Below are 20,339 nucleotides of genomic sequence, written 5' to 3'. Positions count from 1 at the left end.
TAATGATAATATATTTGCAATATTGAAAACACAACTTTCCCAACCAAATATTGTTCTCAGAACCAATAAGAAAGTAAAATAATTATTATTATTCGTAGAAATTAATTGTCACAGAATGACGATTTAATTACATTTTTTTTAAATATAACTTTATTACTAAGTAAACAATGTACAGTACTGTACAGTAAATGAATATTTCGGTTAATTGAGACGTGAAAGGGTAAATTGTGTAAAATTGCAGACCGAACATCAATTTAATATTTTCTTTTCAGGGATTATTGTTCTTCTGTTACTCTTACTATAAAAAAAAAGCTTTAATCCACCATATGGTATTGAATAAAATTAAAACTCTTTTTATTTCAGTGAGTTTCTTTATTTGTAAACCCCATAATCATCATTTTACATCTGCAGAGTGGTAGATGATTTTTAGATTATTGGTTTACATATATATTGTCATTGAACATGGAGACCAAAGGCTGGAACCAGCTCCTAAGCTCCTCCACCTTCTCCTGCATGGTGTTGTACAGGTCCTGCGAGGTCTTCTCATAGCGTTTCGTGATGTCTTCCGCCGTGGTCTGAATCGTGTCCTTCATGCTTTCCACCTGGGACCTCAGAAGGTCATTCACGTTGGTGATCTTCGCCTGGGTGCTGTCTCGCACTTGAGCAACATAAGGATCTATACGGCTCCTTAAGTCATCGATGTTGTCTGTGGTGCGTGCGTGGAGCTTCTCCAAATAGGTGTAAACCTGCCTGAGAGAAGAACAGCTTACTTTAGATACAGTTGGTTTACTTTTATGGTATCTTGGTCTCATTTTTTATATCAGAAAAAAATGACATTTGAACTGGGGTGTGTAGAATTTTTATATCTACTGTACATATCAAGACTGTGGTAGTACTATGATGCAAAAATAATATTGATGCTAACCTTTGGATCTCCACGGCATCCTTGTTGAGGCGCTTCTTCAATTTGCGAGTGTAAGTGGCGACCCTGACTCTGACCTCCTCGGAATTCTGCTCCACTATGCTCTGCAGTTCCTGCTGGTACTGTTCCACCTGCTCTCTGGCGTCGCTCACACGCACACGGAGAAGCTCGAGCAAGCCTTGCAGGTCGTTCCCCAGACGTTCAGCCGTTTCCCGAGTGTACGGAACCAGCTTGTCCTCCAGGTTGGTTCTATATGTGCCCAGCTCGGCCATGCTGTCTTGGATTAGGGTTCTGGAGGGAGTCATACATAGTTAGGGCTGAGCCATTTTGTAAAATGCATTAACAAACTCACTCCAGTTCTCTGCTGATCTGGGAGCTCCTGATGTCCTTCACTATCTCGTCAGCCTTTGTATTCAGCTCTGTGATATAGTTTTGAAAGAATTCCTCCCAGGTCATCGCCGAGTCATCCTGGAAGAGACTCTTCCCCTGGCAGCCTGGTCAAAACCCAATGAAAGGATTTAAGTCTGAATGTTCTTATGTTTAATTGAAGTGATATGACTTGACAGAAGAAACTCACCTGAGATGACTGCGAGGGTGGCAATTATCGCAAAGATCCTCATGTTGAGACTGGAGCAGACAGCTGAAATGAGATTGAATAATTTTCTTAAAATCAGATTTATAAATAAAATTATGATGTAGCAAGAAAAGCTTACCAAGCACTTGCAGGTGACCAACGAGGTGGAGTGAGCTCGCCGCTGTGTATTTATACAGATCGGCCTGCGGTGATGTGATCCAGTAAACGTCACATGGGCGTTCGAAGTTCCCATCGTGAAGTGCGTTGTCAACTTTTATTGCTGTGTGTGTTATTTTGGCGCCACGTTGCACTCTGACGTACACTTGGAGTCACGGGTCAAAATTGGAAAGATCTGATCTGAGATCTTTGTTGTCAGGATCCATACAATGAAAGTATGATGTAAATGACGTGGTAATGTTTATGCAAAATTATTTTGAAATGGAAGCCAATTTATGAGCTCACAATATATTATTAAAGTGCTCTTCTAAAAACAATAAAAACAAATAGTTAAATTAATAGCAGAATTATTGATAGCAGAATTATTAATAGCGCTCTAGATTTATATGAATTAATCATTTTCAACTTTTCTATTTATTTGATAGTGTGATTTTTATTTAACCAGATTTCCATTATTCCCAGGGTTGCTTTTTTGTTTTTGATCTAATGTGATTTGACAGCAATTTTTATTGCTTTATTATACCACTCACATTTTGTATTTTTAAGTCAGCCTACCTATCTAATTTCAAGATAAACTGCAGTCACAAATACAAACGTGAGTTGAGTGGGGGAAAAAAAATTACACCTAAATCCCACGTGTATATTTTACAATGGTATGATTTTTGGTAAAGCTTTAAAAATGTTTAAAAAATTTTTTATAGTTGCTACTTCTTGGTTTCATCCCAGTTTGATTCATATCTTATCTTTCATCAAACACAATAAGCACAACAGAAATACATCTCAATTTTTTTTTTATTGTTTCTTGCAGTGGGCAACTGTCAAATATGAACAGAAAACAGACTTGAAATCAAAATGAGGTAGAATATTGCAATGTTGAGTCCAGCTCTTGACAACTTTTTACTGTGTCATCTTGGTGAAGGACTCCCAGAGAGCAGCCAGCTGCTCCTTCAGGTTCTGGGTGTCAATGTCCAGCTTGGCCCTCAGCTGGTCCCCATAGGGAAGCAGCTTCTCTTGAATTTCCTTAGTCTTCTCTGTGAGCTGGCTGTGAAACCTCTGAGCCAGGGGCATGATGCTCTTCTGGAACTCCTCCAGGTTATTCTCCATCTTCTGCCTAAGTTCCTCAGTGTAAGGAACCATCTGGGTACGCAGCTTGTTGACGTTCCTATCCAAGTGGCTCTTCAGCTCCTGGCTTTTCTTCACCAGGACGGCCTTGAGAGATTCCGAATCCATGGTTTCAACGTAAGATGATACTTCTTTCTTCAGCTCCTCCACCTGCTCCTGGAGGTGCATCACCACCTCGTCGGCATATGGCTTGAGGTGGGCTCTCATGGACGACAGATCCTTTTCTAGGCGGATCTTCAGCTGCTCAGCCTGGTCGAAGAAGCGCGACGTGAAGTCCTGAGTTACGTGAGTGCGGAGAACATCTGTGAATCTGTCGATGGCGGCGGTGCTCCCAGAAATAAGATTGCTGCAGAGACAAGCATCACGTATCATATATCATCATGTTGAATTTCAGCTTTAGGTATTGTCATGAATAAAATAAAAGTATTATTTTAAAAATGATAGTTCAAGAGCAGACTGGGATTATTTTACATTCCGCAGAAGAAAAATTAAGGCCATTGCTCTTGAGCGCTCCTTAGTGGCCACGAGTTTAATTCACTTACGCTTTGAGCCGAACTATTTCGGCATTTCTTACTTGATTTCTTTTCCAAGATCTGACCGTCTGATCAGTGCCAGTGAGTCGTCAGCCGTGGATGTTGCCTTGGCAACATAGTCCCAAAAGGCATCTTTGATCATGTCCATCTGCGGCTTGGGCTGATTCTGCTGCATGACTTTAGCATCGCAACCTGGAGATAGAAAGGTTCATCGATTTTCTGCACCATTTATTTTGTTCAGGATTGCACAGTTCAGTTGTATTTCATTTTGAAATTCAAAATATTTGAATGAAATCATCTGAATTAATTTTTGGGTGGGATCGTGCCAAATTAGAACATCTTACCGGCAAAAACAGCCAAAAGGAAAACCAGGAGGAGCTTCATGATTGAAACTGCAAATGAGAAAACAGACAGATTTCAGATAGTTTCAAAAATGAAATAATCCAAAACATTTGAACTGGTGTTGGCTTTCTTACCTCTGTGGATGAGCTGCAGAGTTGGGAAAGCTGCTGAATACTACGAGTCCTGCTTGCAGCATGCATGAATGAGTTTATATGGAGGTAGCAGAGGAGTAAAGTCCAGCTGAGAATGCGAGGTTGTCACTTGCGTTGCACAATTCAAGAGCCTTGATACGATCACTCTGGTCTGAAGACCCTCTCGTGTTCAATCATTTATAAAATGATTGATGAATTTACAAAATTGTTTTGGTTTTTCCTGTATATCATAAATATAATGAATTGTTGCATTTGTCCTGGCTAAATTAAAAGCTAAAACATTCAAAGGATTTTTTTTTTTTTTAATGGAAAAAAACAATTGATTTGGTATGATTTATTTTAGCATGATAAAGGTCACTCCGTCACATGTCAATTGTGATGAGTTGTGACATCATTACCAACACATCAATGGATAAGATAGCAGGTCAGCTACTATTTCACTGTTGCTACAACTGGATTCATAAGTTCTGCATCAATGCTGCTATGAAATGGGTGATGTCACAGAGTATGGTGAAAATATAATTCATTGTTTAAGTAAACTATTTGTGCAGCTTTGCACAGTATGTCAAGGGATAAAAACATTTACATACCACAATGAAACTCTCTGGGAGGCTGTGGCTTTTTTGTCCAATAACTTCTCATGGCTAAGTAAAGAAAACAAGACAGACCATTATTTTTGCTTTGTTTTTGTTCATAAAATCTATTTGACCAGGTCTCGACAGGTATAATAGAGTTAACACACAGTGTATGCAACATAAAAAAAAGGCAAGCTAAGCGAGGAAGACAAAGTGACATCTGTCAAAAAAAAAAAAAGATTATCCTTCACTTTACAGTAAAAAAAAAAAAAAAAAAAAGCAACAGTTCATGTGTTTCAGATATGTAAAAATGTCCATCAAGTTGATATGAGCTTTAACAGGAACTAAATAACATGAAAACAACTGAAAGGTCTGTTATCAATATTTAAGTGCTAAATAGTTTTTCCTTTATGCGTACAAAAGTGAGCGAGTCCATCCAGCTAAGATCACTAAACGTGCAAGCGCTCATCTTAACCGATCGTGACACCGAAACCGCACTGGAACTTGTTCTTGTTATGGTTGAGGAAGGAGGAGATAACCAAGGAGAGAGGCAGGGGCAGTAACTTCTTTTCTAGAGTTGCACCAACCACCCAATTACTGTCTACTGAACCTGAGAGAAGGAAATCATATGGTCGTTTCATCATCTTCATTCTTTCCATATTTAATAGTGTGGGGCCAAGAAAAAATGTAGCGTACCTTTAAACTGTAAATTGGCTTTGGGCAAATCTAGCTGGTAGCCAAAGGACACGCTCGTATCTTGCATGCGAGTACTTGCGTCAAACTCCACACCCAACTGCAACTACGCAATATATGATGGTTAGTGCGCTGTGAAACAAAGAGCATGAACGGAACACAAAGAGAGGTGGACTAACCTGCTCATTAGCTCTGTGGTAGTAGGTGGCGTGAGCGCCCGCTGATCCCAGAGTCGCCGTGGCGATGTAGTTGTTGCCTGAGTTAAAAAGGTTCACCATTCACTTGAGTGAACAAAAACTTATTGGAGTGAGACATAACTTGAAGCAAGCACACTTGGCTTCTTTTTTTTTTTGATTTTCTGGACACTAAAAGTGCTTCACCTGTGTACCTGCCAACCAAAGCCATCACAGCACCCTCCTCTGATGGCCTTCGATGGTACACCAGCTCCCCTCCCAGAGCCAGCGCAGGCGTGAGGGCCTGAAGGTAGTGCGTTACGACGATACCTGACAGGTGGACCAATACATAAAATGAGTGAATGTGGAGGACACAAATGATAAAAGTAGGTGACCTTACCAGAGCCTTGAAGGACATCGGGATTTCCGAGTGTGATTGTTGCTGTAAAATCTTTCCCTCTGTACTCGGCATCGCTTTGCCAGTTGACAAATTTATGTTGCTGTGTCTAAAAAAAAAAATATTTAAAGATTTATTATATACATTTTCATGCCATTCATGGTTCTATATGAAATGTACCTGGAAGGCCATTTTGGATCGTACGCTGTTGCTGATCTGGTGGATGACTTGAGCATTAAGGCTGCCAAGGTTGTCCATGTCACCCACTATGACTGGAAAAGACTGAACACAGCAGTTTCTCAGTTTTGTTCAAAATGTCCAAATTTTAAAAATAAATCTATGCTTTTGCACATAACATAAAATTGCTATTTCATTTTAACTGTAACGCTTAACACAATTATCGTGGTATCCCTTGAAATGCTGTGTAACAATAAATACAAATAAATAATTCAAATATTACTGTGGCCATACCTCTGCTGGACCTGTTTGCTTTAGTCCAACATATGTGGCACCAAATCTGTAGCTGGAATCCCCCAAAGTGCTCAGCAACACAGTGTGGCTCACCTGAATTTATACATATATATATTCTATTAAATGTGATTCTGGTTCCTATTTAATTTGAAAACTGCCAGTCAAAGTGAATTACATATTCACTGTCGCATCAATTCAGTATATGGATGCAAGCATAAAAAGTAAGTCAACAAACCTGGAAGTGGTTACTAAGGCCCTTATTGACAACTAGTCTGATGCCTTCCATCTGCATCGGGAAAACATCTAAGGAGGGAGTGAACCGTGATATAGTAGGGGTTCACTGTATTCTATATTATTCGACGATCATCTCGTTTACCTTTGCATTTGCGATGACACTCATCAAATGTACCCGGATTAGGCAGAGGATTGGTCTCTTCCTGCGGCTGCGCTGAAGTCAGCCCGGTCATGGGTGGCACTGAAGTTACTGAAGGCATCCCAAAGCCGGGTGGCACTGTCAAGCCAGGACCAGCCACACCAGCTGGGGACGGTGGCGGTGGGTTAGGGGAGCCAGCGGCCAATACACTCCCCATTCTGCAAGGTCAGGAGGAGAAAGGTTAAGTGGCATGTCAGGTCATGTTGAAGTCATTTTGTGAAAAATGTTATTATCTTAGTTAATTGTACCTTAGGGTATCCTAATAGTTCTTCCTGTCACTATGATATATATTGATTGATGTTATTTGTAGTGTAATATTGATCGTTTTCGTTAATATGTCAGATTGTATGACAAGTTGTTTTGATGAAAGTTTTTTGCGTCAAACAACTGTCAATTCAACAATTCACAACTGTTCAACATTTGTCACAAACAGTTAGCCCTTATTAACATGTTCATTGAATGGGCAGCTAAGCTAGCTCAGTTACATCAACCCTCATGCACGCTATCAATGGTTTGCAATTCATTGGCAGTTTTGGAGGTTTAAGTAAAACTTTTAAAAGGTTTTTGGGGGCGGGTAACAACTGCTTTAAAACAGATAACGTTTGAAAAATTGGCAGAATGAATGAAGAAAAAGTACTCACGTTGTTGCGTCAGAGGACGGAGCATGCGGAAGTAGAACTCCAATTTGATTGGAGGATAAGTCAAGGTCCTCAAAAGGGATTGGTGGATATACGGACATTGTCGCAGATCTATGATGTCACTACGACTTCAAAACATCATTGGCTAGTCCAACAGGGGTATAATTTATTGACATTTTCCACACATTTATATTTTATATTCCCTCCACTCATCAGGAAATAAAAATTCAAAGTAAACAATGGACTGTAAATTTCAGTTTATTGAATTTCACACTTCCTGCAAATAGTTCCAAATTACAATAGTGGAGGACAGTGAGAAACACTATTTGCTGAATTACCCAGTGTTTCTCAATAGATTTGGTCATTTGAGCAAATAAAAAATAAAAAAAACAGGACAAAGCATTAGGATGCTGGGTGAACCTTAGAGAAATTACAATAGTAATGCAATCTCAAATACATTGATGACAAGAAAATTGAAAGAACAATGATGAGGAACATTTTTTTCAAAACACATTCAAATTGTTGTCTTTATAAAAAGAAAAAAAAGAGGGGGCAAACTAGTATTCTTTTTAAACTGTTCAACTCGAAGTTGTTGAGTATCAAGAAGTTTGTCTATGGTCCAAAAAAACAGAATAACCCTGAATTTAGCACTGACGACAACTAATGGGATTTTAGAAAATTTCATACAATCACTAGCATATTTTATCTGCAGGGAAATTCAGAATTATGTTACCACTCCTCCATATTGTGTTGTTCAAATCAAAGCCAATTATCCACTTTGTAGGAACTTCAGTAGTACTTCTAATTTTTTTACTGACTTTATCTGAAACTGCCTGAAGCTTTGGAAGGTTGTGTTAGTGCTTCAGTCAAGGAAGGTAAATGAGGAACTTTGTCTTTTCCCTCATGGAATTGAAGTTTTTTAATTTAGCAACATTTACCAATTGGAACATGAGGCAGTACTCCCAAATTGAATTTCAGTGCCTGTTTTGTTATTCTTCACTAAACAGGCTGTGAAGGTCTGCACACTGGACCCAAAGAGTCAAGTGTGCACACACACATACACACAAAAGAAGTCAGAAAGTATCAGACAACAAAATGAAATATAACAAGTCACCATTCATACTGGCATTCTATTTGATATCAATTGTGACCCAGCACAACCTGCATTTATGTCATTCGGCCTTTTTTTGATGAACAATTTTAAAGCGAATTTCAACCTCATTTAATTATGTTTCAAAAAAAACAATCAGCCAGCTTTGAGACAGAATGACTTGTGGAAAGAAAGCATTCAATGAATACATAAAGCAAAGCTGATTATTGGGTCACAATGGATATCATGGAATGAAAATGGCATAACAAATGACATTTGCCGTTAAGAGTTGGAAAGTCGGGGAGATCACACGCCTGGCAAATGTAAACAAACATTCTCGTTCAAATTTAAGACTATCACCAACAAAAAAATCTCCGCATATGGAAAAAGAAAACAAATGACATTTACATGCAGCATCAAACCTTCAACAAGACCCATTTAATTTCTTTTTAAGAGCCGAAGTTGTAACGAAGCAAGTGCTGATGCGATGTTTAGTCAAGTTGGGTTGAGGCTGCATGCAAATGATGCCATCCCACAGTAGATCACCCACTCACTCACTCACTCACTCACTCACTCACTCACTCACTCACTCACTCACTCACTCACTCACTCACTCACTCACTCACTCACTCACTCACTCACTCACTCACTCACTCACTCACTCACTCACTCACTCACTCACTCACTCGATCACTCACTCGATCACTCAAATTTTTTGGTTTTGCTTCAGTGTAAATCCTGAAAATCTGTTTTAACAAAAACTGAAGAAATTAAAAAAAAAAAAAAAAAAAAAAAAAAAATTGCCTTCCCATTAACCCAAGTACTGTGTTTTTTTAAATTTTTTTGTAAACAATTTATAATTTAGGGATGGAAGAAAAAAAATCTGTCAATCTTGGTTCGGGGAGGGCCAAATAAAGTCGCAGCTGCCTCTTTAAAGATGCTACAATTTTGCTTTCAAATCTAGAGCCCCGCCCACCCCACAATAAAGATAAATCTCTACTCCTTTCCATAACGGGATTTGCTGCAAAAAAATATAGAAATATTGCTGCTGCTGCATGAAGCAAAGTGGAAAAAAATGTAATTGATGGAGCAGGGGGGGGGGGGGAGAGAAGCAGCTTTAACTGCTACAGCAGCAACACAAAAAGGTATCCAATAATATGCTCACGCGTTTGGCGTTCATCCACTAGGCAGCAGAGTTTGCATATACATTCACCAATTTCAATTTGTCTTCGGATCGGCGGAAACACAAATAAACCGATTCCATCTTCGGTGTCCATATTGCAAACAAAAAGAAAATTTGAAGTCATGATTTACACCAATAGCCATAATTATCCTATGGATTGTAACTGCATCATTGATGAGCTTAATAACAATTTGAAAACATTCTGCTTTGAACCAGTCTCTTATGTTTTGTTATACATTTGAAGGAATTTCAAACATGGCGTTTTGTTTTGTTTTGTGACCGTGTAAGATTATCCAGACGACCGCAATGAGTACAAACTGACAGCATAAGGCCGCTATGAAAGTAAAACTGTTGCGGGCAGACATCCATGAATGGTTCCGCGTGTGTTATCGGTTGAAAAATGGGATAAACAGTCACGCAATTGTGAGGAAAGCTGCCGTTTTTATTGCAACGTTCACGTTCAACAAACAAAATAAAAAGGTTGCTATTAAGGGAATTTGGACGCACCTTGCATACAAGTACCGTTCTCTCTCTCTTTTTTTTTTTTTTTTTAGCTTGCGTTGTTGAAGTCGACGCGTTATCAATTCGCACGACAGGCTATGAAAGGAAACGTGCGTGTGGCAGGAAGTAAGGCACTTAAGTGGCAACAGTTGACGCAAAATGATGGCTGGTGTTTTTGATGCTAAAGAGACCGACCGTTCAGCTGTCAATTGCCAATGATGACGGGTTCAAAACAGAAGTGAGCCAATTTTCAATGACGATCGTTTTTAAGACCAAAAAAAAAAAAATGGAGTCATAAGCTCAAATGCAGAACACAAGGACCAGAATGGGGTTTGATGTAAATAAAGATATTTTCTGTAAAAAAACAAATGAGATGTTGAAGAGGTGCCCGGGCGTGTCCTGCATGGAAGACAAAACTTGATTCAACAAAAGATGCTTCAAAGTCAGCTACCTGTGTGTCCCACAAGTTCTCACCAGCTTTAGGTGCTGCCGTCCTGCTGAAGTCCTGATCTTTCTTGGACTTCCTCCACCTCACAGTCGTCGCTGGACGAGTGGAACTCCGCCACGTAGAGACTCTTATCGATGCTGCCGGGAATGGGTTTGATGTCGGTCACCAGTTGGTCTTCGATGGTCTTGAGGTTGAAGCGGTCTTCCGATGTGATCAAGTTGATGGCTAAACCGAAATGACCGAACCTCCCTGTGAACACACACGCGCGGCACGGTCAAGGCACAAACGTCCAAGGAGGGTTGAACTTCGCTGGGTAGCGATCACCATACCTGATCTTCCAATACGATGGAGGTACGTTTCCGCATTTCTCGGAAAGTCGAAGTTGATGACCACATTAACGGCCTGAATGTCGATACCCCGAGTGAAGAGATCTATTGGAGGGGCGGAAACGGATGTTCATTAGAAATTCACTGATTGGTACAGAAGAATTAAGGAAGGAACATTCAAACTTACCGGTGCAGACTAAGTTCCTGCATAGTCCATTTCTGAAGTCATGGAACACACGATTTCTGTATTCCTGACAACACAATAATAAACACCTAAATGAATATTTTTTTAAAAGTTCAAAAAGGATAAAAAAAACAACAACAACATTGTACCCACCTGCATCATCTTAGCGTGGATGTAGAAGCACGAGTAGCCCAGCTGCGTGATCTTCTTAGCTAAGAGCTCCACCCTTTGCGTGGAGTTGCAGAAGATGATCGACTGGTTGATCTGGAGCTGCGGGAGACACAATCCAAAGACTTTGTGAGGATACAGGCTACAAAAATAATTCTCCATACATTTGGACTGTTACTCACCCTTGAGAAGAGTGTGTTGAGGCAGTGCACCTTCTGTCTTTCTGTGACGTAGGCGTAATACTGAGTGATGCCCTTCAGAGTCAGCTCCTCCATCAGGTTGATCTCATAAGGTTTCTGCAGGTGCTTAGCCTATAGCAAGCATATGGAAAGGTTGGATTTACAACACTGATAGCAGCAGACTAAAAAATCCGAACTAATAAGCCTCTAAGTGAGCAACAAACAAGAGCGGGCACAAATAAATGAACAGCTTGGTTCGCGGCGCGAAACAATTAGTGCCAACTGGCGCCGAGCCATCAGGAAGGCCGGATGAAGACGACTCACCATGAATTTTTGCACACTGATGGGGAAGGTTGCAGAGTAGAGCAGGATCTGCCTGTTCTTGGCCAGGAAGCTAATGATATCCTCGATGATCACCACAAAATCCTGAGACAGCAGTTTGTCGGCCTGAGAAGAGGGAGGCGATGGATTTTGAATAGCGTACTGAAATTTGAAGGCAGCGAGAAGTAGATGACATTGTGTTCTTTAACAACGTGCACTTACCTCATCCATCACCATCATCTGGACTCGATCCACTTTGGCCACTCCTTTCTTGATCAAATCCAGAATCCGACCAGGTGTGGCAATGACCACATGCACTAATACGGAAAAAGGGAAAAGACATAGAGCATTCCAAACAGGCAAACGAGTCGGAGACAAGAAGAAGATTGCTCACCAGTCTCATCCAGACGCATGATATCATCTCGTAGGTTGGTTCCCCCGGTGGTGGCCATGACTTTGACTCCTCCCAAGTGTTTGCTGATCTGGATGCAAATCTGGCTCACCTGCAGGGCCAACTCTCGAGTTGGCACAACTACCATTGCTAGGTGGTGGAAAAAAAATAATAATGAAGTCAACGATTTTGCAAAACTAAACACAAGGTTGGGATTATTTTAATCTCACCTTGTATGTAGCTCTTTTTAAGATCTATCCTCTCCAGCAATGGGATGAGATAGGCTCCACTTTTTCCGGTTCCATTCTTGGCCCGAGCCAAAATATCTCTTCCAGACAGGGCAATGGGAATACTCTCCTCCTGCAAGAAATTGTTACGTCGCACCGATAATTCATCGTTTAGGAAGTACGATATAATTTAAGACGATTGCTTATTGAACCATACCTGCACAGGAGACGGCTTCTCCCAGCCCATCTCAAAAATGCCCATCAGAAGCTCTCTTTTGAGACAGTAATCCTCAAATTCATTCCCCTTCGTAGCTGTCACATCCTTGAGAAGGAAAACCAGAATGTTGGGGATAAGCCGTTTTAAATTTCAAAATGGAAGCTATTTCACTCACCGAGGTTTTGACCCTGTTGTCTTTAGGAGGAAGCTTGAGGCTCTTTTTCCAGTCGTCTCCGAATTTGATGCCCCCTCCTTCTTGGGAGGCAGCACCTGCTTTCTGTGAGCCACCCATCACTTTTCCTTGAGTTGACGATCCTGGCTGGACTGAATTGGGCTGTCCTCGGAGCTGCCCATTCTGCTTGTTCAGTCCCATGCCAAGTGGGCCAACATTTTCTGTTCTGGCTGTAGCCATGATCCTTTTTTTCTATTTTTCTTTGCTCTAGTTTTATTTCAGTCCTTCCTTCAAGGTTGTATTTATGCCTTGTAGGTTTTTCTTACTAAAATTAATCTTCAAAATGTAAAAAAGATTAATAAAGCATTAACAAACAATAGATTCTTTTAAATCCACAGCTTAATAAGCAATCAATCAATGATATTTACATATACACACACGTACGTGCAGTTTGGTCTCCTTGAACAAGAGTGACCAACGTACAGGAAAAAAACCAAAAACTTTTTTTTTTTATACACAAGAAACTCTTCAAAATGAAGAGATGTTTGCATGAATACACTTGCTCACAATATAGAAAAATTATATGCGAACAAGTATTAAATGTGGCTCAAGTCCTGAAATAGAACAACTAAGGCAATCTCTGTAATGGGGGGAATAATTTCGTCAATGTAATCTTTGTTCAGTATATTTGATTTTTACACTGAATAGTGCTTCCTGTCTTCAGTTCACCGAATGTACTTGGTGTCCCTTTTTAAGGGGGGCGGGGGGACGGATGTCCAACTCTGTACAAGTTTTTCCCCCCAAAATCATATATACTAAAATTATTTCCACCAGATAGGTATCACATGAACAAGGGGGAGATTTAGTCCAAAGCCAAAAAGCTTTCAACTCCTGGACACCACACGTCTGGAGGTCAAAGTGTCACCAGTGGGAGTGTGACCGTGTTCAAGGGGCTTTCCAATCAAAGCCAGCCAACAACTCAAATGCGTCACCTGAAAGATGTCGAAACAGAAGAATTTGGAATATGCAAAGCACACTAATTGTCACAGAAAAAAAGTTTCCAACTCAACTGAGGCAAAAAATAATTAAGTAGCGTTAAATTTATTTTTGTTTTAATTAAACAAATTGTCGTTGCATGCTCCGTCGACGCAAATAAACTAATCGCATGATGAGTTAACTCGGTTATCAAGCTAACCAGTGCCGATGTTAGCTTGAAACAAATTTGGGCTTTTGAAAGAAGACTTTATGGAATGCGGGTCGAATTATTTGTTACCATTTGTACGATGTCGTTTTGAAGTGGATGTTGCGTTGCTAACTGCTTCAGCAAAAGCAATCAAATGTCCCGCAAGTCATCTAAATTCGCACACAGTGCTAAAGTTAGCTCTGTGCTAAGCAGCTTGTAACAACTGCCGTTTTTTTTAAGAAAACGGCTCGCAAACAGTACAACACTCACCTCAGTTCGCTGTTATTTTAAAGCAAACACTGCATTTCCCGTTGCTCCCAAACATCTATTTGATCATCACTTTTGATCACTGAAATGTACTTCAAAAAAATCGCGTCTATTGTTTTTCCCTTTAAATCAACATGGTCGCCTTCTTCTTCGTCTTCTCTTCCTCGTCGTCTTGCTCCTGCTTCTATTTATCCTACGGGAAAGTGGGACGCTACTGACATCTACTGTCAAAGAAGGGTACTGCAACAAGGAAGCATATTAGGGGAAAACAACGGTACAAAACACAAAAATGAACGTTCAATGTGTAACACGATTGGCTTCCACTGTTCTGTCAGAATAGTTACAGAAACGTTTGGGGCAACAATTTAGCATTTTTTATTTAATAAGGCTTTAAATATTACACTGTAATAAATAAAGAAGAATTTACAGTACAGCAAGTATCTTCACTGCTGAGCAATACATTTTTCTTGCCACAATATTGTTCATATATTACATAATGAATCTGTAAACTCTTTCGTGTAGATAAACCATTAACCAAGCTAGTATCCTATTACAGTACTGTACATACACTACATAGGTTAAAAAGGCACTTCGTGTTATCCACAAATATCGGAGAAACACAACATGTCATTGTTGATCATAAAACCAACGAGGGAGAGGGGGGGGGGGGGGAAACCAGCGTTTAATAGAATTTAACAGTGACGGAGAATAAACCTTTGGGCATGAATTTAAATTTCACCGTCCCAAAGGATTGCAATTGATTCTTTTCATTTCTCTCTGATGGAAAGACTCCTACAAAAAGAATCCCATTGATTAATCAGAGTGTGATTAATCTCTTGTGGCTTCATCAGAACAGTCTTTTGTGTTTCCTTGCAGAAAAAGCTCCCTTATTTTCTCCAAACAGATTTCTGCGGCGGCTTCTGTCTCCTTGGAGAGTTGCGACAGGCTGAGGAAGCCGTGCGGAAGGTCCTCCACCACCGTCAAGCTAACAGGCTGGCCCATGTTCCGCAGCTTCTTGGCGAACATCACTGAGTCATCCAGTAAAGCATCCAGAGCGGCGGCCTGTGCGGAAACATGCACAGGAAACAAAATGAAGTCAACTTCCTCAGTTAAACAAGGGGAAACAAAAATAGTTGTGTCTCTCACCACTAAGTGAACAGGCGGCAGGCCTCGTAGAAGCCTGTCAGGCGCGAGCAGCGGTGACACAAACGGGTTTCTGATGATTGGGCAGGAGGTGGGCTGTACAAGTGCGAGGCTTTCGGAGCGCAGGGGCTCAAAGGCCTCTGGGTAATCCAGTTGACAGTGGGAGTTTGGAGTCGAGGTATGACTGTGTGTCGATTTTCCCTGTCCTGATTCTCTTGAGTGGGCTCCGCTTATGGGCCACACGGGCTGGAGGAAGGACTGGATCCAGCTGGAGGCTCCCTGTGTGAGATCACTGAGCAGTTCCGTGGTGTGCTTACCCAAGGCTCTCAGACTGTTGCATCCCACGACAGGCTGTGCAATCTGTGAGTCCACACCTAAGCCGTAGAGAAGAGAAATGATTAATTGTGAAGTAAAACTTGATCTCATGACCCTCATGCTACCACGGTACATTGAAGTTGTACAAGTAATGTTGTCCACATGTCGACATTTCCCAGTTTGCACACAAATACGTCGTCTATTTTGCGTTCAGGCATCATCATTAACTCCCCCTCGGGTTAAATGATGCGCGAACGTCCCAACGTTGAGGCAGATCTACCTGCATAGGCGTTGAGGCACTTTGTAAGCGCGCCGAAAGGTAACAGCGGGTCAATGAGCGTGAGTAAGCGGGAGGGCGAGGCGTCCGTGGTGAGCAAGGTGGCAGGGTAGGCCGCCATGATGCCGTCGGGGACCCGGATGCCGCAGGTCATGGCCTTCATGGACACGGTGATGCAGAGGTTGCCGCCAGCGCTGTCGCCCGCCAGACAGACGAGCTCCGCCGTGGAACCTGCGACACAAACGCGGGGAAGCTAAATCAAGCTACATTTATTCCATGATGTCCAACACTCACCGAGCAGACGGCAGTTTTTCAAGGCCCAGCAGTAAGCGTAGAAGCATTCCTCAAGAGCTCTAGGAAAGGGAGCTTCAGGTGACAGAGAGTAGTCAACAGAAAGAACAGGAACATTCAACTTCTTGGACCAGCTTCGCAGATAGTTCTGATACAAAAGAAAACATGTAGAGGTTTTGGAGGCGGTAACGCATTATAGCGTGGAAAAAAAAAAAAAAAAGTCATTGGACCTCGTGGGATTTGGATGTCTGGGCTACAAAGCCTCCTCCGTGGAAATGAATGAGCAACCACGGGGAAAGGGGCTGCTTCTGCACCCACGGGAGATTGGAAGCAGAGACAGAGGGCGGATCGCCGCGAGAAAAAGACAACAGCTCCTCACTGTCCTGCAAAATAATAATAATTAAAAAAAAAAAAAAAAACATTTATCGGAAAATATTACACAACGCTGATGGCGTTTTTCACCTGTCCTTGTCGAATCTCATGGGAGATCAGGCGCATGTGGACTGGGCCGGGACCCCAGTGGGCCAGTGGAGGCGACACAGTGGCAAACAGATTTGGGTCCGATGACAGGGGGAGGAGTAACGGGACGGGAGGTATCGTTAGCGTCAGGTTTAATTGGACCGGGTAGGAGGCGATTCGACACAAGCCCTGAGAAGAAAAGAAATACATTTAAACATTCATTTGGACTTCAGACGGGAAGAAGAACAATATTAGGAACGATTAAGGATTAAAACATTTGACCCTGCCTACTGTTAAAATCTCAGACTCTGTGATATTCCAGAAGGATTTCCAAAACTGCATGTCCAGGTTCTGAGTAATGCGTTCAAATTCTGCACCGCGTAATTCTGGATCGATGACGTACTTTCCCGATGTGAGGAGAGACAGCGCTGCTAAACCTGACGACAAAAAATTTCAATGAGCTAAAAAAACACAGCGGACGGAACCGTATCGTGAGACTCACCGAGCCCGGGCTGCTGTTTCCCATACGTCTCACCGTATGAGATCATGCTTATGACGATAGTCTGGAGGAACGGACGAAGACTCGGTGTGAACTGTCCAAAAAAAAAAAAAAAAAAATCTCTTAGTTTGAACATGTTCACAGAATCAATCCAGTTGTTGCAGACAGACCTGAAAGCCCAGACAGCGTCCATAAAAACAAGCTTTGTGCATGGAGCTGTATTCCTGCACATATCTGTGACTCAGGTCCAGGTCCTGAAGGGAGTAGAGCTGACCAAAATCGTTGTCGTTGATCAGCCGCTTAGCTAGGTAGAGCAGCGCTCGCAGCTGGCAGAGCGCGCTGCAGTAAGCCTCCATCTCCGAGGCGTTGTGTTCCGCTCGGAAGAAGGCGCTCGAGTGATTTGATGCGATGTAGCGAGCTTTGTGCAGGACGTGCATAAGACATGAACGAATCACCTGAAAGTCACGGATTAAAAAAAAATATATATTGGATATTCTTACAATAAAATATTCTGGCCACATATACAGAAAAAATGTCCATACCTTGATCAGGCTGCGGTATCCATTTCCAGGCGTTTGCGCGTCAAAGTCATAATGGTGATAGACGGCAGTGAAGCTGTCGACCAAAGGCTCAATAGCTCGAGTGTGTTCCTGAATCTTTTTCATGCACTTTACCAAGCGCTGAGTCACAGGGCCACAGGCAAGCTCAGCAGAAGGGTTCGAAAAAGCCGCAATATTTTCTTCACAGGCGACCTCCAAGGCTGAAAAGGCAACCTTGAAATCCATGTCGGAGGCTGGGGATCAAAGAGAAGCAAATAAAACTCTAACCTGGTTTAAATGCCTTTTTCTAGCTTGAAGTTACGTCATGTGATGGCTGTGTGTATCTTAAAAAAGAAGGACTGTTAACCTTTGGGTAAAAATACACAAGACTTTAACGATTTGTTTGACTGCAACAAGTCGCTTCTTGGCTTTGACGGACTTGTTATCTCGCCGAGCTGAAGGAAGGCACTTTGGAACCCGGCTGTGATTTGCTGACCCTGCGATCACACTTTGTTTTGGATCTGTGTCGTGAGTATTAGTCTGAAAAATAATGTGCAGATCCATTTTATTTTTTGAAAAAGTGACAACAATTTTTAATGAGAGATGCAACTTTTTACTTTACTTTTTTTTTGCCAACTGAATATTTAGTATAATATAAATTAAGGGTTAGTGTTATTACAGACGTTCAAGGACACCGAGCCATCTGTGATTAAAATTTGCTGTTAACAAGTGTATTTTTCTAGACTAATCAATTTATTGATTAATGGAAAGCAGAAACAAACAAAACATGATAACAAGTTTCCTGTGAACCTTGTGACTAAAATGCTCCAAACACAACTACTGTCACCCAATTTAAACGATTAGTTCTGTCAAAAGAGAATTTTTTTTATACCTGTCGGATCTTTGTAACAGAACGACCTTTGACCTCACTCATCCACACTGTCATAGATTAATATCGCTTTCTACTGTCACCTATTCACGTGTCAACCCCAACAAGCATTACAAGTAACATTTTTGTCGATGATTTTATCTCCAAACCATCAAAATTCAACCGACAACAATGTTTTCCCCAACTGATGCGCAACCATGTTGGATGTCGGAGCGAAAAACTTTGACGGCCCCCCCACGATCAACAAGTTGCAGCCGTGACTTTTTTTTTTTTCAAGAAAACCCCTCGATCGCGTCTGTCAAGATGTCGCATTTAAAAAAAAAAATCTACACGCAGAAAAATGATATAATGTTTAGTAAGACTTACCGACAGCGACAGGCATCCCTGCTTCTTCCTCAATGGGGCGTCGGTGAGCGACAGAGCGGGCGCCCAGGGAATGCTGGGTAACGTCATGTGAGCCGCCGCACAGCTCGCATAACAAACCGCAAAGCTCACAGTTGCCTAGCAATTACTTATTATTCGCCATCAAAATAATAAATAATAATAAAAAAAAAAGTTTGGCTGATGGATGATAGACAGCAACAATAATAATAAATCATAATAATAAAGGCCAGGCATTGAGGGGGGTGACGATATAGGTCAAAACTGGTATGCATTTCTATACCAGCTCACTCAAATGACATTTCATACAAAAGCAGCACTGTATACTGAATTCTGCCATTAAAAACATGATTATGCTCACTTTTAAAATACAACCGTATGAGAAGTTTTCATTTAACACTGTGCAAAACTACTATATCACACCACACAGAGGATGATTTATAAAATAAGTATTCAAAAGGGACATTTTTGAATTTCCGAACATTATATTTGATGGCGTGCATTTTAAAGGTCACCTTAGTGAGCTTATGTTGCTTCAACATGACAATTACTGAAAGTGTCAACTTATAAACACAAGCCTCCATTTCAACTGGGCTCCATGCAGGTAGCAGCCCGTCCGACAAATGCTATTCTAGAATTAGACACTGTGAACCAAATATGGTAGACCTTTCCTCATCCTTCCTTCCTGAGCCACAAAGGTGTGTCAGAAATTCCTTTTCATTTGTTCCATCAACTTACCCGCATATACTATCCCCTTGAACTCATCATGTTTAAAGATTAACAATAATTACCGTTGACTTGATTGGCCTTGATGGGACAAATGTTTGACGTAAATGTAATAATGGTACTGTCTTGTTGGAGCAGTAAATCAATTACAGATACAGGAAGTCATTCTTCAGGAAGTTGTGATATTCCAGCTATATTCAAGGCACAATATATCTGATAGAGGCTTCTGTTTTCTCAACCCTATGACTCAACTTTTTCCCTGTAAACTCGGACTCACGGTAGTCGTCATTTAGCACAATATATATCAATATATACAATATACGTCAATGAACTCCATTTTCTTACTTTTATGAACCCGAGTTGCTCTGTCCGACATTTTACTAACCTCCAAGGTTAAAACAACCCACCTGATGACCTCTGACCCCAGACAGACATTTTTCTTTTAAGTCAGGTTAACAACGGATGTGCTGAGTTTACTCATAAACTGTCAACAGAAGTGGCGTGCTAATAAGCTTCCCTTGAAGCCCTTGCCAGCTACTTTGATGAAAGAGTGTGTGAGTGTGTGTGTGCTGCTCTCTGCGTGGCTGGATGTTTTTGACGTCACTTTAATTCTAGCAAATCTGAATAGTCATCATAGGGCAAATCTTTGACCTATATGTTTTTGCATGAGGCAGTAAAAGCAGGAATGTGATGCTAAGTAAATAGCAGTAAAATTTATATGACAGTATTTCACCAATACTTATCACTTACCAAATTGTTGG

General features: G+C 41.2%; 5 protein-coding genes across 6 annotated transcripts; all 5 read right to left on the bottom strand.

The window, feature by feature from the left end:
* Positions 1-376: 376 nt before the first annotated feature.
* On the bottom strand, positions 377-1,573 carry apoea (apolipoprotein Ea). Its single transcript, XM_085901178.1, has 4 exons — positions 1,500-1,573; positions 1,275-1,416; positions 926-1,213; positions 377-750 (listed from the first exon to the last, which is right to left on the bottom strand). Exons 1-4 carry the CDS (start codon positions 1,540-1,542, stop codon positions 432-434), a joined length of 792 nt encoding a protein of 263 aa, XP_085757304.1. The 5' UTR covers positions 1,543-1,573; the 3' UTR covers positions 377-431.
* Positions 1,574-2,480: 907 nt separating this feature from the next.
* apoa4a (apolipoprotein A-IV a) lies at positions 2,481-3,964 on the bottom strand. Its single transcript, XM_085901179.1, has 4 exons — positions 3,805-3,964; positions 3,673-3,720; positions 3,370-3,520; positions 2,481-3,141 (listed from the first exon to the last, which is right to left on the bottom strand). The coding sequence occupies exons 2-4, from the start codon at positions 3,710-3,712 to the stop codon at positions 2,571-2,573; spliced, it is 762 nt and encodes a 253-aa protein (XP_085757305.1). The 5' UTR covers positions 3,713-3,720; positions 3,805-3,964; the 3' UTR covers positions 2,481-2,570.
* Positions 3,965-4,148: 184 nt separating this feature from the next.
* On the bottom strand, positions 4,149-7,303 carry tomm40l (translocase of outer mitochondrial membrane 40 homolog, like). The gene is made up of 10 exons (XM_085901177.1): positions 7,206-7,303; positions 6,508-6,722; positions 6,367-6,434; positions 6,132-6,224; positions 5,841-5,942; positions 5,664-5,769; positions 5,471-5,593; positions 5,270-5,346; positions 5,094-5,196; positions 4,149-5,007 (listed from the first exon to the last, which is right to left on the bottom strand). Exons 1-10 carry the CDS (start codon positions 7,301-7,303, stop codon positions 4,868-4,870), a joined length of 1,125 nt encoding a protein of 374 aa, XP_085757303.1. The 3' UTR covers positions 4,149-4,867.
* Positions 7,304-9,735: 2,432 nt separating this feature from the next.
* Positions 9,736-14,237, bottom strand: LOC147040897 (putative ATP-dependent RNA helicase ddx6). The gene is made up of 13 exons (XM_085900458.1): positions 14,063-14,237; positions 12,613-13,601; positions 12,438-12,542; positions 12,224-12,353; positions 11,997-12,143; positions 11,825-11,919; positions 11,606-11,728; positions 11,285-11,413; positions 11,088-11,204; positions 10,938-11,001; positions 10,754-10,855; positions 10,451-10,673; positions 9,736-10,375 (listed from the first exon to the last, which is right to left on the bottom strand). Exons 2-12 carry the CDS (start codon positions 12,847-12,849, stop codon positions 10,456-10,458), a joined length of 1,467 nt encoding a protein of 488 aa, XP_085756584.1. The 5' UTR covers positions 12,850-13,601; positions 14,063-14,237; the 3' UTR covers positions 9,736-10,375; positions 10,451-10,455.
* A 157-nt stretch (positions 14,238-14,394) lies between these two features.
* Positions 14,395-18,922, bottom strand: lipea (lipase, hormone-sensitive a). Of its 2 annotated transcripts, XM_085900457.1 has the most exons (12): positions 18,838-18,922; positions 17,950-18,122; positions 17,586-17,836; positions 17,214-17,498; positions 17,047-17,137; positions 16,836-16,981; positions 16,548-16,733; positions 16,316-16,468; positions 16,089-16,233; positions 15,798-16,025; positions 15,206-15,576; positions 14,395-15,121 (listed from the first exon to the last, which is right to left on the bottom strand). In XM_085900457.1, the coding sequence occupies exons 3-12, from the start codon at positions 17,826-17,828 to the stop codon at positions 14,888-14,890; spliced, it is 2,082 nt and encodes a 693-aa protein (XP_085756583.1). In that variant the 5' UTR covers positions 17,829-17,836; positions 17,950-18,122; positions 18,838-18,922; the 3' UTR covers positions 14,395-14,887. The 2 variants fall into 2 exon arrangements, with proteins under 2 accessions (XP_085756583.1, XP_085756582.1); XM_085900456.1 differs by lacking the exon at positions 17,950-18,122 and having other exon boundaries at positions 18,838-18,877.
* Positions 18,923-20,339: the final 1,417 nt, after the last annotated feature.

The sequence above is a fragment of the Syngnathus leptorhynchus genome, chromosome 20 (assembly GCF_054491065.1).
Source record: "Syngnathus leptorhynchus isolate UIUO chromosome 20, UIUO_Slep, whole genome shotgun sequence".
Classification (NCBI taxonomy): domain Eukaryota; kingdom Metazoa; phylum Chordata; class Actinopteri; order Syngnathiformes; family Syngnathidae; genus Syngnathus; species Syngnathus leptorhynchus.
The sequence above is the reverse complement of the archived record's forward strand: the minus strand, read 5'-3'. Positions and strand labels throughout refer to the sequence as shown.

What these genes read in the sequence shown, in the direction of transcription:
- apoa4a (XM_085901179.1), bottom strand. Translation starts at nt 3,712, where the DNA reads ATGAAGCTCCTCCTGGTTTTCCTTTTGGCTGTTTTTGCCG. An exon ending in CCTTTTGGCTGTTTTTGCCG is followed by an intron (nt 3,521 to 3,672) that starts GTAAGATGTTCT and finishes TTCTATCTCCAG; the next exon opens with GTTGCGATGCTAAAGTCATG. An exon ending in GATCTTGGAAAAGAAATCAA is followed by an intron (nt 3,142 to 3,369) that starts GTAAGAAATGCC and finishes TTGTCTCTGCAG; the next exon opens with CAATCTTATTTCTGGGAGCA.
- lipea (XM_085900456.1), bottom strand. An exon ending in GACGCTGTCTGGGCTTTCAG is followed by an intron (nt 17,138 to 17,213) that starts GTCTGTCTGCAA and finishes TTTTTTGGACAG; the next exon opens with TTCACACCGAGTCTTCGTCC. An exon ending in GTGCCTCAACGCCTATGCAG is followed by an intron (nt 15,577 to 15,797) that starts GTAGATCTGCCT and finishes TCTACGGCTTAG; the next exon opens with GTGTGGACTCACAGATTGCA.
- tomm40l (XM_085901177.1), bottom strand. Translation starts at nt 7,303, where the DNA reads ATGTCCGTATATCCACCAATCCCTTTTGAGGACCTTGACTTATCCTCC. An exon ending in CCGTCCTCTGACGCAACAAC is followed by an intron (nt 6,723 to 7,205) that starts GTGAGTACTTTT and finishes CTGACCTTGCAG; the next exon opens with AATGGGGAGTGTATTGGCCG. An exon ending in AGCCAATTTACAGTTTAAAG is followed by an intron (nt 5,008 to 5,093) that starts GTACGCTACATT and finishes TCCTTCTCTCAG; the next exon opens with GTTCAGTAGACAGTAATTGG.
- apoea (XM_085901178.1), bottom strand. Translation starts at nt 1,542, where the DNA reads ATGAGGATCTTTGCGATAATTGCCACCCTCGCAGTCATCTCAG. An exon ending in CACCCTCGCAGTCATCTCAG is followed by an intron (nt 1,417 to 1,499) that starts GTGAGTTTCTTC and finishes GGTTTTGACCAG; the next exon opens with GCTGCCAGGGGAAGAGTCTC. An exon ending in GATGCCGTGGAGATCCAAAG is followed by an intron (nt 751 to 925) that starts GTTAGCATCAAT and finishes TTCTTCTCTCAG; the next exon opens with GCAGGTTTACACCTATTTGG.
- LOC147040897 (XM_085900458.1), bottom strand. Translation starts at nt 12,849, where the DNA reads ATGGCTACAGCCAGAACAGAAAATGTTGGCCCACTTGGCATGGGACTG. An exon ending in TAAAAAGAGCTACATACAAG is followed by an intron (nt 12,144 to 12,223) that starts GTGAGATTAAAA and finishes TCCACCACCTAG; the next exon opens with CAATGGTAGTTGTGCCAACT. An exon ending in TCAGTGTGCAAAAATTCATG is followed by an intron (nt 11,414 to 11,605) that starts GTGAGTCGTCTT and finishes TGCTTGCTATAG; the next exon opens with GCTAAGCACCTGCAGAAACC.